The sequence below is a fragment of the Argentina anserina genome, chromosome 7, assembly GCF_933775445.1.
Source record: "Argentina anserina chromosome 7, drPotAnse1.1, whole genome shotgun sequence".
In the NCBI taxonomy this organism is placed as follows: Eukaryota; Viridiplantae; Streptophyta; class Magnoliopsida; order Rosales; family Rosaceae; genus Argentina; species Argentina anserina.
This window is the reverse complement of record NC_065878.1, coordinates 9,863,114-9,876,566: the sequence shown is the minus strand read 5'-3', so window position 1 is coordinate 9,876,566 and position 13,453 is coordinate 9,863,114. Positions and strand designations below refer to the sequence as shown.

General features: G+C 42.4%; 1 protein-coding gene across 1 annotated transcript; it reads right to left on the bottom strand.

Annotated features, from left to right (window-relative positions):
* Window positions 1–8,233: 8,233 nt before the first annotated feature.
* LOC126803547 (uncharacterized) lies at window positions 8,234–8,933 on the bottom strand. The gene is made up of 2 exons (XM_050531334.1): window positions 8,552–8,933; window positions 8,234–8,453 (listed from the first exon to the last, which is right to left on the bottom strand). The coding sequence occupies exons 1-2, from the start codon at window positions 8,931–8,933 to the stop codon at window positions 8,380–8,382; spliced, it is 456 nt and encodes a 151-aa protein (XP_050387291.1). The 3' UTR covers window positions 8,234–8,379.
* Between the last annotated feature and the right edge of the window lie 4,520 nt (window positions 8,934–13,453).

Here is a 13,453-nt window from a genome sequence, read left to right as displayed (position 1 = left end):
TCGAAGAAATAGCAACAAGAGTTTGCTTAGTGGATCTCCAAGATATCACTGTATTCCCAATGGTAAACACATAACTGGTTTGAGAACGAGCCTTGTGAGGGTCAGAGAGGTACCCTGCGTCGGCATAACCAACTAACAGGTTGTTTGGAGTCTTTGCATCGGGAGAAAGAGCTGCACGGGACCGGTTGCTGCTCTCAGCACCATGCACGGTCTCCACGCCATGGCGGCCGGCGGCGTCGCTGCGGCGTACAGCGGCAAGGCCGGGGTCGGCGACGGCGGTGGTGTGGGGAGATACCGTGGCGGTGTTCTCTCTGCAATAGGGGTAGAACAATCCCATGTCAAGGGAACCTTTCAAGTATCGAAACAAATGCTTGATTCCATTCCAATGACGTAGCGTAGGCGCGGAGCTAAATCTAGCTAAAAAGTTCACTGCGAAAGATATGTCTGGTCTAGTGCATTGAGAAAGATACAATAGTGCCCCAATCGCACTAAGGTATGGAACTTCAAGACCAAGAACTTCTTCATCATCCTCTTTAGGACGGAGGGATCCTTCTTGATATCTAGACTTCGGACGACCATGGGAGTAGACAATGGACTGCATAGATCCATAATGAAACGTCGAAGCATCTTCTGCGTGTAATTTGACTGATGCACTAAGATGCCGTCGGCCCTATGCACAAGCTCAAGGCCGAGACATAATTTTGTCCTCCCCAGTTCTTTCATCTCAAATTTCGACTTCAAATAAGACACCGACTCTTCAATCTCATCAAGAGTACCGATTATGTTCATGTCATCAACGTAGACCGCAACGATGACGAATCTGAAATTTGTCTTTCGTATGAACACGCATGGGCATAGTTCATCATTCTTGTAACCCCTTCTCACCAAGTATTGATGCAACCGATTGTACCACATTCTTCCGGATTGCTTTAACCCGTACAATGAACGACGTAATCTGACTGCATGAGCACTACGTGGTCTGGAGGCACTTGATGGAGGTAAAGGTAGTCCCTCTGGAGCTTTCATGTATATCTATGCGTCAAGATCCCCATAGAGATAAGCTGTGACCACATCCATAAGCTGCATGTTTAGTCTTTCGGACACTATCAGACTAATAAGGTAGCGGAAGGTAATGATATCCATAACAGGAGAATAACTCTCTTCATAGTCAATACCAGGTCGTTGTGAGAATCCTTGCGCCACGAGTCTTGCCTTATAGCGCACGATCTCGTTCATCTCATTTCGCTTGCGAACGAAGACCCATTTATGTCCAACCGGTTTGACATCTCTTGGAGTCAATTCAACCTTTTCGAAGACTTCTCTCTTCACTAATGAGTCAAGTTCTACCTGGATTGCTTCCTTCCACTTCGGCCAATCTGCTCTGCGTTCGCATTCAGCTACAGAGCGAGGTTCAACGTCGTCTTTAGATATGATCTCATGTGCGACGGAATAAGCGAAAACGTCATCAATGCATGTAATGGCTCGGTTTCGGACCGACTGCTCACTTGTGTAGTTCACTGAGATTTCGTTGTTCTCTGGCATCAAACAAGGTTCCATAGCGTCCCACGGTAACACTTGAGTTGATTCATGGACATAGCTGTAATCAGAGACAACTTCATATGATGGTGATTCATCGTTGATGACGCGTTGTGCCTTAGTTATTCGCTTCTTTCTAGGTTTTGAATCCTTAGAGTTTATCGGTCTCCCCCTTTTCCTTTGAGGAGCCGAGGCCGAAGCTGCTCCATGCCGGGCCATCTCGGCATCGTCGCCACAAGTGGCGCCAGCAACACCACGGCGTACGGTGGTGCCGCCGCCGGCCTCCGTCCCACTAGCTTGTCCAGGAGCTTGTCTTCCACGCCCGTATTTCGGGATATCCAACCGTGCCGGTACATTCGCAGCGGCTATATTCTATCTCGTCACTTTAGCAATATCTACAAAGCCGTCGGGCATCGAATCCGCGACTTTTCGGAGGTCAATAATGCGTTGCACTTCTAACTCGCTTTGAGCAGTGCGGGGATCATAATGAGACATAGTGGGGACATACCACGTCAATTCCTGACGTTCATTTGGAATGATAACATTCTCATCTCCCCCTAACGACGGGAAGCATGTCTCATCAAAGTGACAATCTGCAAATCTTGCAGTAAAGAGATCTCTGGTGGTTGGTTCTAAGTAGCGGACAATCGTTGCGGAATTATAGCCAACATAGATACCTAATCGTCTATGAGGTCCCATCTTAGTACGCAGCGGAGGCGTAATAGGCACATGAACATCACAACCAAAGATGCGTAAGTGTGAAATATTGGGTTCGTAACCAGTTACCATCTGGTACGCACTAAACGCTTGGTTAGCCGCGGGTCGGAAACGAATAAGTGTCGCTGCATGCAACATTGCATATCCCCACGCAGAGACCGGCAGGTTAGTACCCATAACCATTGCCCGAGCAACAAGCTGAATACGCTTGATGGTAGCCTCTGCTAGACCGTTCTGTGAATGAACATGAGGAACGAGATGTTCAACTTCAATCACAATAAACATGCAGTAATCATCAAAAGTTTTGGAGGTGAATTCTCCAGCATTATCCAAACGAATGGATTTGATAGGATAATCGGGGTTGTGAGCCCGAAGTTTGATGATCTCAGCTAATAACTTAGCAAATGCAGCATTCCTTGTGGATAGCAAAGCAACATGTGACCAACGCGTCGATGCATCAACCAATACCAAAAAATATCGAAGCCTTAGCAAAAGAAGGACTTCCTTGAAATTTAGCAAGAGAACAAGCTTTGCAAAACGAGCGATGGGCATCAGAAATTGCCATGGAGGAATTTGAAAGCACGGGAGGCATCACAAGCTCCTATGAAGGAGGGGATGCCGCCACCGACGGCATGAAAGCCGTGGAGCTGCCGAGCGAGGCATGCTCGGCCACACCATGCACTGCATGGGTAGGCTCGGCCTCACCGTGCGGAGCACGGGTGAGGTGATCCCCCAATCGCTTCCGGGACCTGAAAAAATGGATGACCATGTGAATTCTTAAGAATTCTGATCATCATATCACGTCCAGGGTGCCCGAGACGGGCATGCCAAAGCATATAAGAGTCTGAATCACAAAAGTTGCGTTCAACCGCATATGATTCAAAGATCCGAATGGAAGTAAGATACAAACCATTCCCAAGACTCTTCATCTTCTCTAAGATGTGGCGATGGCCTGCTTTCTCAGAGGTAACACAAAGATATTCCTCTCCATTCTCAACATAAGGATCGAGGTGAAAACCATTGACACGTATGTCTTTAAAACTTAGCAAGGTGCGGGGAGACTTCGGCGCATAAAGAGCGTCTACGACCTTAAGAGTCGTACCATTAGGCATCATGAAAGAAGCAGTGCCTCTTCCTTGAATGATGGATTTCGAGCCAATCATTGTTGTCATCGAAGAAGTCAAAAACACTAGATTCGTGAACAACTGCTTGTGCCGTAGGACAGTGTGGGTGGTTCCGCAATCAGCTAGACATTCGATTTCACCGCGGGACATCTACAAAATGACAATTAAGAGAGTCAGCGACACGGGAACACATCTCTATACAATACGCCGTAGGATATTGTAAGAATGGGAATCAGAACAAAGGTCGATCACATCGAATGTATCACATGGCAATAGTACTACATTCTTCAACTAAAGAGTTGGAAATCATGGTATTGAATGAGTGAAATACCAAACAGTAAATGAGGGTGGTCGAGACCATCCAAGAATGGTGTGGAAACACACACAAAGAGCGCCGGTGAGCACATATAACGGACTTGGAGAAAACCGGAAAAAACGAACCGGAAAACCATGTCAAAAGAACTCAAAACTGGGTGAATTTTGGACAAGGAAAACGTGGCAACAGGGACTGCTGAAATATGCCGGAAAAATGACGAGAAACGACGAAAAAATCGTCGGAAAACTCGTTAGAAAACCGGTGGCACCGATTGCCGGAAACGGCGACGGTCGGAACTGGCCGGTATGGAGGCCGGAACTTCAGGTCCGACAGGGGACGTCGGCAGGAACCGGGTGGCGGTGCCGGAAACTCCGGCAAAGGGCCGAAAGACGGCGAATACGCCGGCAAAACGTGCCGGAAACGCTGGAACAGTGTCCGGGCCGGGCAAGGGCAAAACGACGTCGTTTTCGACGTTCCGAGGTTCGTTTTCTAAATTTCAAGGTCCAAAATCACAATGTAGTGCTATTGGGGTCCCATGTAACCTAAAAGCGTCCAATTTAAAAACCACGTGAGTTGCACACGTTGATCATCATGCTAAGTATAGGGTAAATAAAATTCTCAACGAGATCGTCTTGCAAGCAAGAAAAGGAGAAATTTTATTGAATGTCAATCGTTAATACATCACACATGAACTTCTAATTCCAAAATCAAAAGACTATTACAAAGTCAATGAAAATAACAATGGCGGTCGGCCATAACAATACTTGAAATCATAAAGCTAAAGAAGCTAAAACGACTAATCAAAGTCGGGAGTATCCATGGTAGCGGCCGGAGGCCTAGCCTTAGAAGCAAGGGGCTCGGGCTTCATGGAGATATGGTGAGTCTCGATCTCATGGTCCTCATCCACATGATTCGATTCGGGTTGTAGAAACTTCTTGTAGGCGGAGTAAGCCTTGATCATCTCTTTGCTAGCGCGACAATCGCGATTAAAGTGCTTGAACGAGCCACATTTGAAGCATGGATACTTGCCATTACCGGAAGTGGAGGCATTCGGAGGCGCACGGCCTCCTTGGAGTTTGGGACGGGGACGGCCTCCCCCAGAGGGTGCGGCGCCGCCACCATCACGGGTCCAAGTATTGGACCGAGGCCGAGACCGGCCTTGTTGCCTCCCACCACAAGAGTTGTTGTTTTGGTGCTGATATGGAGCGTTCCTTGATTGATTCTTTTGCTTATGAGCTTTCCCATAATTAGACTGTGGCGTAGAAATTCTTTTAGTGCCAACAGGTCTATTGTTGTTGTTGAGGAGGATCTCAGAATGTCTCTCCTTTTTAGCCAAGAGTGCCATTACGTATGAGCTTGAACCTCATAGTTGATTGGAAACGTGTCCAATTTCTTATTGAGAAGATCTAGGTCGGTCTTGATGACACCAACAGTGCCAAGATCGGATTGGAAGCATAGCATATCCTAATTGAAATCATCCACTCTCTTATAGTCCAATAGACGGATGTTATCCCATCTAACGGTCAATTCAGGAAGAAGCTTATCATGAACGTTGTTGTACCGCAAGCGTAGTTTGTCCCATAATTGTTTAGGATCTTTTACGTTCAAGTATTGCCTCTTGAGAGTTGCATGGATGTGACGTCTCATAAAGATGAGAGTCTGAGTCTTAGCCATGGGTGGGAAATCAGCAGGAGGGTCGGCAAACATGCCTTCGATCTCTCGGCTCTCGAAAGCGAGCTCCATGTCGGAAACCCAACGGTGGTATTCCTTTCCTTCTAGATCAAGAAGGCCAAATTCCGGTTGAGATGGCGATGACAACTACAAAATGAATACAGAATCGATTAGATTCAAGTATAATAGGAATTAGAAGGGGTGACGTATTTGGTCACAAGAAAAATCGATGCAAGCGGTGATACTCATGATCACACCCAAAACAGCGGTGCACTCAGGCGACCACACGAAAATCGATTAACTTCCCTTTCAAACAATCGTGACTCCCCCAGGACCGTCACACAGAAAACATCGACCAAGAGGGGAAACCCATCCCTCTATAGTTTCATCGGCGTTATAAGAAAGGCCGGAATGAAGACAAGAAGAAGGCTAATAGCGCCCGATATAATATATCTACACTTCAAAAGCGGGAACGTTTATGAAAAATTTACCTTTGAAGGTTTGTAGTATACGGGAGTAGCTCTTCTTGAGCGAGGTCCTTACTTGTGAATCTCACGTTTCTTGCATGAATATGCGGGAAGAGCAATTTTGAATCCTTTGATGCGGGGACTTGCGGGGCAAAAAGATGTTTTTAAGGAGCGAATGCGGAGGAGACCATGCGGGGCTGCGTGCAGGGGCTGCGGGGGGGGGGGGTCGCAGAGGATGCAGGGGTCGCGAACGGGGCTGCAGGTGTCGCGAGCGGGGCTACAGGGGTCGCGAGCAGGGCTGCAGGGGTCGCGAGCAGGGCTGCAGGGGTCGCGAGCGGTGCTGCAGGTGTCGCAAGCGGGGCCACAGGGGTCGCAAGCGGGGCTGCAGGTGTCGCGAGCGTGATGCCGGAGACAACGGCGGCCGGCGGAGGAGAAGAAAAAAAAAATCTATGGCTCTAAAAATTTCAGGGTTTTAAGGTAACGTGCTGATAACGTGATGTAGGATGAAATAATTGTATATTATTGAATGATATGGGGGCCTATATATAGGATTACATAACCACAATCCCGTAGGATTCGGAGTCCTAATCTATTACGGAGATGCTAATCTATCTCCTAACAGGAAACCTATTAGGCTAAGACACACACAAGGGTAGAATAGTAATTATCCCGAAACAAATATGTATATATATATTATTTATAATAATTTAGTATCGTTGGATTAATAAGGATATGATTGTCTTTCATTTAAAATGACATTTTTATATAATTTTAATTGTTGATATGAAAATGTGACATAACATACCACGTAAGATTGTGGCGCCAAATTTGGCACCATATTATGGTGCCCTAGCACTCCTCACACGAATTAATGTTGGGAGTAAAATTTTAATTTTAGTTTTCCTTGTAAATTTTGTTTCCCTTAAAGCCTTCAAGTACAACCACTGTTGTGAAAAGCAAACATGTAGAATAAGAAAATGTTTGGTGGCCTCATTATTGCATAAGATGTTAGGACATTAACCAAATGTGGTAATCCATATTGATCACACATTTTTGTTGTTGTAGCTAAGTCATTTAGCTGCCACGGTAGTTGAAATTCGAGGATATCTAACGTAAGAACTTTAATGGAACGGCTTTAAAATTATGTTCTTATCAAAACCAATGGCTTTAAATCATATATAATTAGAAAAATAAGGGTTCTTGACTTTGAATCTGTCAATGTTTGTTATGATCAAGTAAGTCATCTAATTGTCACATTTCTCAAAATTAAAGAATATCTAACGTAAGAATTTTAATGCGACAACTTTAAAATTATGAACTCATCAACAATAACAGCTTTAAATAATATATAATTAGAAAAATAAGGGTTCTCGACTAGTAATTTTCAATTTCCAAATTTGTATATATGAAATCATTATTTCATTACGTATGATCTACGTTGTTTTGGTTCAGAAAAAGTTTGATAGAGGTTTGCAATTTTTTTTTACTATTAAACAACTCAAATGCTTAAATAATTTTTCAAAAAATGAAGGTATTACATCCCTCTTACGAAAACGAGACTACAAAATATCATCAACACGCAACTGGTTAATTAATCACATCACATTCTTGGTACTCTTATGGACTTGGGCGTAGCATTGTGGAACCGACTGGTGTAGTCGTGTGAGTATTAGGACGTGCTTGGTTAGACCACGCCATAACATGAAGTTGAATGCTCTCCATCTGGTCTATCGCCGAGACTAGAGTGTCCTTAATGTCGCTGTGATTGCAACAGTGAATGAGCCCCGAAATGTCTGCATGTGAAGGCAATAAGCTCTTGCCCTCTAATCTGGACATCACAAGGAGGTAGCCACTTGCACATGCTTCCTCCTGAAGCCTGCTAAGCCCTGCTCGGTCTGCTGGTGATCCCTTTGCAACTGCATCGATGCATATCAATCCCTGCAGGTGTTTGACAAATTTGCACATGAAAACATGTATATGTTTTTTTACAGGCCGGTAATGTATTTAATATTAGAGAGACTAATATGACTTGAAAATATGCAATGTAACCTCTTCAGTACGTTTGATGTCCAACCCAAATCGGACTTCACCGGTTTGGGGTACCATATAGAGTGGCATTTCTGCAACTCCTGGCATAAACCAGAGTCTTATGCCCTGTACAATATGGACCATCGTTGCATGGTTTTGTTGCTGTGAATGCTGCCTACTCCAACTCATTTCATTTACTGTTAAATTAACTTTCTCCTTCAAGAAAAAGAAAAGAAGTTATTGGCTTAGCTTATTGCACGTACAACAATTGTCGACTACAAGAGCAAGTTTTTCTGCATGACTTAACAAAGAGTTTAAGGGGGAAATGATAGTACCGAGGTCACGGTCTGTTCGGTTTGAATATTAACAAAAACAAGAGGAGCTCCTGAAGAAACTGCTGCAGAAAACCAAGCCATGCACCTTGCTGTTGTGGCCTCAGTGCAGTGCTCACCCTGCATTGGCATGAACAGGATAGAGCTAACAACCGTGCAACGGCGGTCAGGCAAATACTTGCTCACTTTCATCTTCCAGTCATATTTACTCCTCTTTTGTTAAACCCTCTATTTTCCACATTTACCAAACTCTTGCTCATTTCTGCAAAACCATATGTATAACATTCATATTAGAAATACAAATCTTATGCTGATACATAGAATGTGCTTATATCCTAAGGGGCGTCCATCGAAACATACCTTGCAGCTCGGTGCATTCATTCGAGGTCAAGTCCCCTATGACTGCAACATGTCTGTCATCTGTGGCTGCTCTGATGCTATACTTCTTTTGAAGCACGGAAAGCCTCTCCACCACAACACGCACCCGGAGCTTGAGAATGGCATCACCCCTTCTGACCTTGACCCATATGACCTCTATACGTTGGTTGTTAATCTTAGCAAGCTCTGAACTAAGCTCAGACTTAGCTTTCGTGGGCACAAAAAACTCATCGCCATGAATATCAATCTCGCAAATGTAAAAGCCTTCGATGATGTCTCCAGGCAATGGCATACTCTCATCCCACTCTTCTGCAGCATCTTGCTTCACTTGTTTCACACACAGAAGCGTCTGAATAGTGCACATATTGTTGTGGATGTTTTTCTTGTTAAAAAAAAAAAAACCCCCATTCTCATTGAGAGGAATCTTATGGAATTAACTTGAAAGAAAAGTTTGATAAAGGTCTTAGGAATGTTCATCCATGTACGAACACTTCAAGGAGATCAATTTTTTAGGTCTTACGTCTTACTCATAACCTTGGGGTAAACTTCCTTGGTTAGATGTACGTGCATTTCTAATATGCAGTTATCTAATAGTGATTAACTATAATAACTCCTAGCTAGACAGCCAGCATAGTAATTTTCGCCCCTGATTTTTGTTTTTGTTTGACATTGTAATGCTGGCCAACAATATTACGACGTAAAATAAAACAAAATATTGCATCTCCAATGTTGTATTCGATCTGTTGGACTCTTATAATCTATCTGCCTCGAATCAGTTTCATCAAGTCAATAAGCTTTTCATATGATGTTCTCATAGTTATTCATTAATTCTCATAATTGATTTTATTTCCACGACCTATCATCGTATATTTCTTTCGCCTGAATAGTGACTCTATTAATGGAACATCAGGAGTCTTAGAACGTACCAGAAAATTGCATGCATGGCTTCATACCCGTTGCAGCTTCGATCTGTAATAATTTACTCTCCCTTGTCTCTTCCTTTGCACCTAGCTTTGTTTCCAGGTGGTGATGGAATGGCTTTTGAATTGCAGGTTTATGAGGGAGTTGTTATTGGGGTATATTGATATATAAAGGGAAAAGGAGAAACTGTACGATTTGAATAGTTTCTTTAAAGTGTTATTTTCTCCCGCTCAATGAGCTTGCTAAAGGATTCTTGGCAAATCACTTCCGGGATACAACAAAGTTTGGAATCTGTGATATAGCAAAATCGAAGAATTCATTTAGAAAATACTAGAGGGAAATTGTATGGTTATAATTAAGATTCAAAAAAGCACCAAGAAGTATGCAAGCGTACAACTACCTCTTATTGTCTAGGCGGCCTCTTAGGTGGCGCTTAGACGGTTCGAATTATTAAATATTTATTTAGTTTTATACATGTATTTTAAACTATTTTTATGATTAAAAATATATAATGATACTCAATATTTATTTTTAAAATAGTCTAAACTCAAAATAACTTAAGTTCAAAGTCCATACAAAAATATTAGAACAAAAGGTAAATTGTAAAACAAATAAAAGACTAAATCTCAAGTTCTTTTTCTCCAAATACTTCCTTAACTCTTCTAGTATCAGACTCAAACTCAATATTTATTTCTTCTTCCCTATCTTCCATGTCATCATCTAAAATAAACTATTTATCATGAAGTTTTTTTTTACGCACACTGCGTTTTAATTTTTTTTTTTAGAAGTCCACCGATTTTGACCGCCAGAACCGTTGTGGACCGTCTAAGTGGCCTCAAATCCCTTAAACGCCACGGATGACCGAATTGGTAAAAACGTGACGGTGACCCGTCTCCTACTGCCTAGGAGGCCGCCTTTTAGAACACTGGTTATAAGAGAAAAGGAGAAGGAAGAAGAGAGATCGGGTAATGGTAAAATACGATGATCGAATTAGTAGCATGTGGTGTTGTTTATGTACATATGAATAGGTACTAGAGACACCCTTTCAATATAAACATAACTGTTCATCATCAACAACTGCTATCTTAAAGATGTATTATACATATCTAATCATAATTCAATCATCACGTCTCTTCAACCATAATATATATATATATATATATATAATTGTAATTACCAATACTTGCTGCAACTTTTTTGCTTTGGCGTGGGGAATGATGGACTTTGAATTGAGAAATGGAAAGCTTTGGTAAGAAAAGACTTTTTTATGTGATGTCTTTGGAGTTAATTTAATGAGATGTCTTATCTCTTCCTAAACGTAATTAATTAGTACTCTCTTTGCTGTACTCTCTTTGCTGTGACTCACAAAGCGAATGTTTTTTTTTTTGAAAAAAGTTCATTATCGGTACCCAAACTATTGTGACAAGGTCAATGTAGTACTCCAACTCTGAGTTGTATCAATGTAGTACCCAAACTTGCAATTCGCTATCAACGAAGGGTCTGAGTCCAATTTCTGTTACGGCTCCGTTATCTCGGTCACGTGTCATGCACATGACCACAAAAAAAATTCAACAGCGGTACCCAAACTCTTGTGGCAAGGTCAATGTAGTACCCAAACTCTTAGTTGTACCAATGTAGTACCTAAACTCGTTTTTCACTATCAATGAGGGGTCTGAGGCCAATTTACGTCACGGTTTCGTCTTATGAATCAAAATAAAAATGGTATTTACCTAAATAACTCTATGTGGGTTCTAATGCCGTAAATAAGAAACTCTTATAGTAAATATCTAGAATTAAGAAACAACTTATAAATTGGGCGCAACACCAACCCATTCTCATTATGCTCCGGACACCTTACCACCACAGTGTGGCATCGAGGAGCTCCACCTCCTCTCATCCCCACTGCCTCCTCCTTCACCACCAACACCTTTTTCGAGCTTCTCCACCTCTCTTTGGAACCCCCGATCCATCGACACATCATGATCGCAAACCTTTACTCTGAGATTATTGACCGCCGACCGCACCGCTTTACATGCCTCGAATGTCGTAGGTGGAGGGAGAGAAGGTCGTGGGTAGAGGATGTGAGGGAGACGATGTTGTGGCTCAAGGCGGAACTGCCGAGCTGGGAGAAGTCGTCATCGTGATTAAAGAGTTTAGAAGAAACACAACCCGTAGTGTTGCTTTACTTTGAAATATGAGATCAGAAATACAATGTGGAAGGAGTGAGAGTGAAGGAGAGTGAGAAGAGAAGGAGAAAAGACAAGAAGTTATGACATGTGACCCAAAAAATGGAGTTGTGATAAAAATTGGCTTCAGACCCCTCATTGATAGAGAAAAACGAGTTTGGGTACTACATTGGTACAACTCAAAGTTGGGGTACTACATTGATTTTGCCACAAGAGTTTGGGTACCGATATTGAATTTTTTTTTGTGGTCACGTGCGGGACACGTGACCGAGATAACGAAGCCGTAACGGAAATTGGGCTCAGACCCTTCGTTGATAGTGAATTACAAGTTTGGGTACTACATTGGTACAACTCAGAGTTGAGGTACTACATTGACCTTGCCACAATAGTTTGGGTACCAATGGCGAAATTAACTCTCTCTTTTTTGACCAAAGCGAAGATGATTTAGATCAATATGATAAACTAACATAAACGTTGTGAAGTAATATATATGATTGTTCGTTACATATGTGGTTCAGGTCCTACTAATATTATTGCATTTGTAACACATGCACTTAATTGGTGTAATATAGCCTATGATTTGGAATAATTGCAGTCGATTTAGAATTTCTACTTTTCAACTTCAAATTTGATATGGTGAAAGTAGTACAGTGGATATATACTGTTTTCAAACTAATAGCATACTTGTCTAATGTGAAACGACTTCTCGATCATGTTGCGCTTATCTTTTGGATTATATTGTTCTACCATAAAACAATTAGTATACAATTAGTAGTCCTTTAAATTTACTATAATAATTAACTCTATAAGTGCATCATGAAAATCTCTATGCCTTAAATGAGCACTTAGCACACTGCACATGCATTTCGATGTCAATCATAAAAGTAACGTTGTAGCAATAAGGTTAATCTGAATTTAATTATCAATCATTCATGATAGGATTTATAAGAAACTTGATCTGCTATTCTATTGGTTTATCCAATTGTACACACAATTAAGTGACCTGCGAGTGGTGGGCAATTTAGTATAAATATGTTCAGCTAATCAGCTCTACTTGTTTGCTACTGTGTGTTAAACATCGACAAGCGTGGCCCGTGGACCAACTGTTCCGATATTGTCCCAACTTAACCACCTCACAGGTGTTGGGTTTTAATCACAAAAGGCCTCGGTACAATTGGTTATTATCCACCCACTTATAAGCTTTATTTTCTTTGTCATTTCTTAGATGTGGGATCTCTCCTCTCCAACACGCCCCCTCACGTGCAACCTAATTTTTAGGTCTGCACGTGACAGATTAACATCCCACATACTGGGATGAAAGAAATTAAGGTCTAGTAACTAACGACACTTAGTGAGTTAGTGGCCATCCAATCGGAAATCCTCCGATGGCATGACAAAGTGGCACCCAACTCGGGCCCACGAAAGATTGGAAGCGCGACTGCAGAGGGACCCGCTCTGGTACCATGTTAAACAGCGACAAGCGTGGCCCGTGGACCAACTGTTCCGATATTGTCCCAACTTAACCACCTCACAGGTGTTGGGTTTTAATCACAAAAGGCCTCGGTACAATTGGTTATTATCCACCCACTTATAAGTTTTATTTTCTTTGTCATTTCTTAGATGTGGGATCTCTCCTCTCCAACACTGTGTTAGTGGGAGCACATCACCTATGCCAAAAACCCGTGTGCCAAATATGTGCCACCACTAAAAACTTGCCAGTTGGCCACTAATATAGCACTTACTTAATGTTGTTAATCTACAGCATATCAGTTTTACT

Coding starts and splice junctions, on each gene's coding strand:
- LOC126803547 (XM_050531334.1), bottom strand. CDS start 8,933: ATGTGCACTATTCAGACGCTTCTGTGTGTGAAACAAGTGAAGCAAGAT. Junction 8,454..8,551: donor TGAATGCACCGAGCTGCAAG/GTATGTTTCGAT, acceptor ATGGTTTTGCAG/AAATGAGCAAGAGTTTGGTA.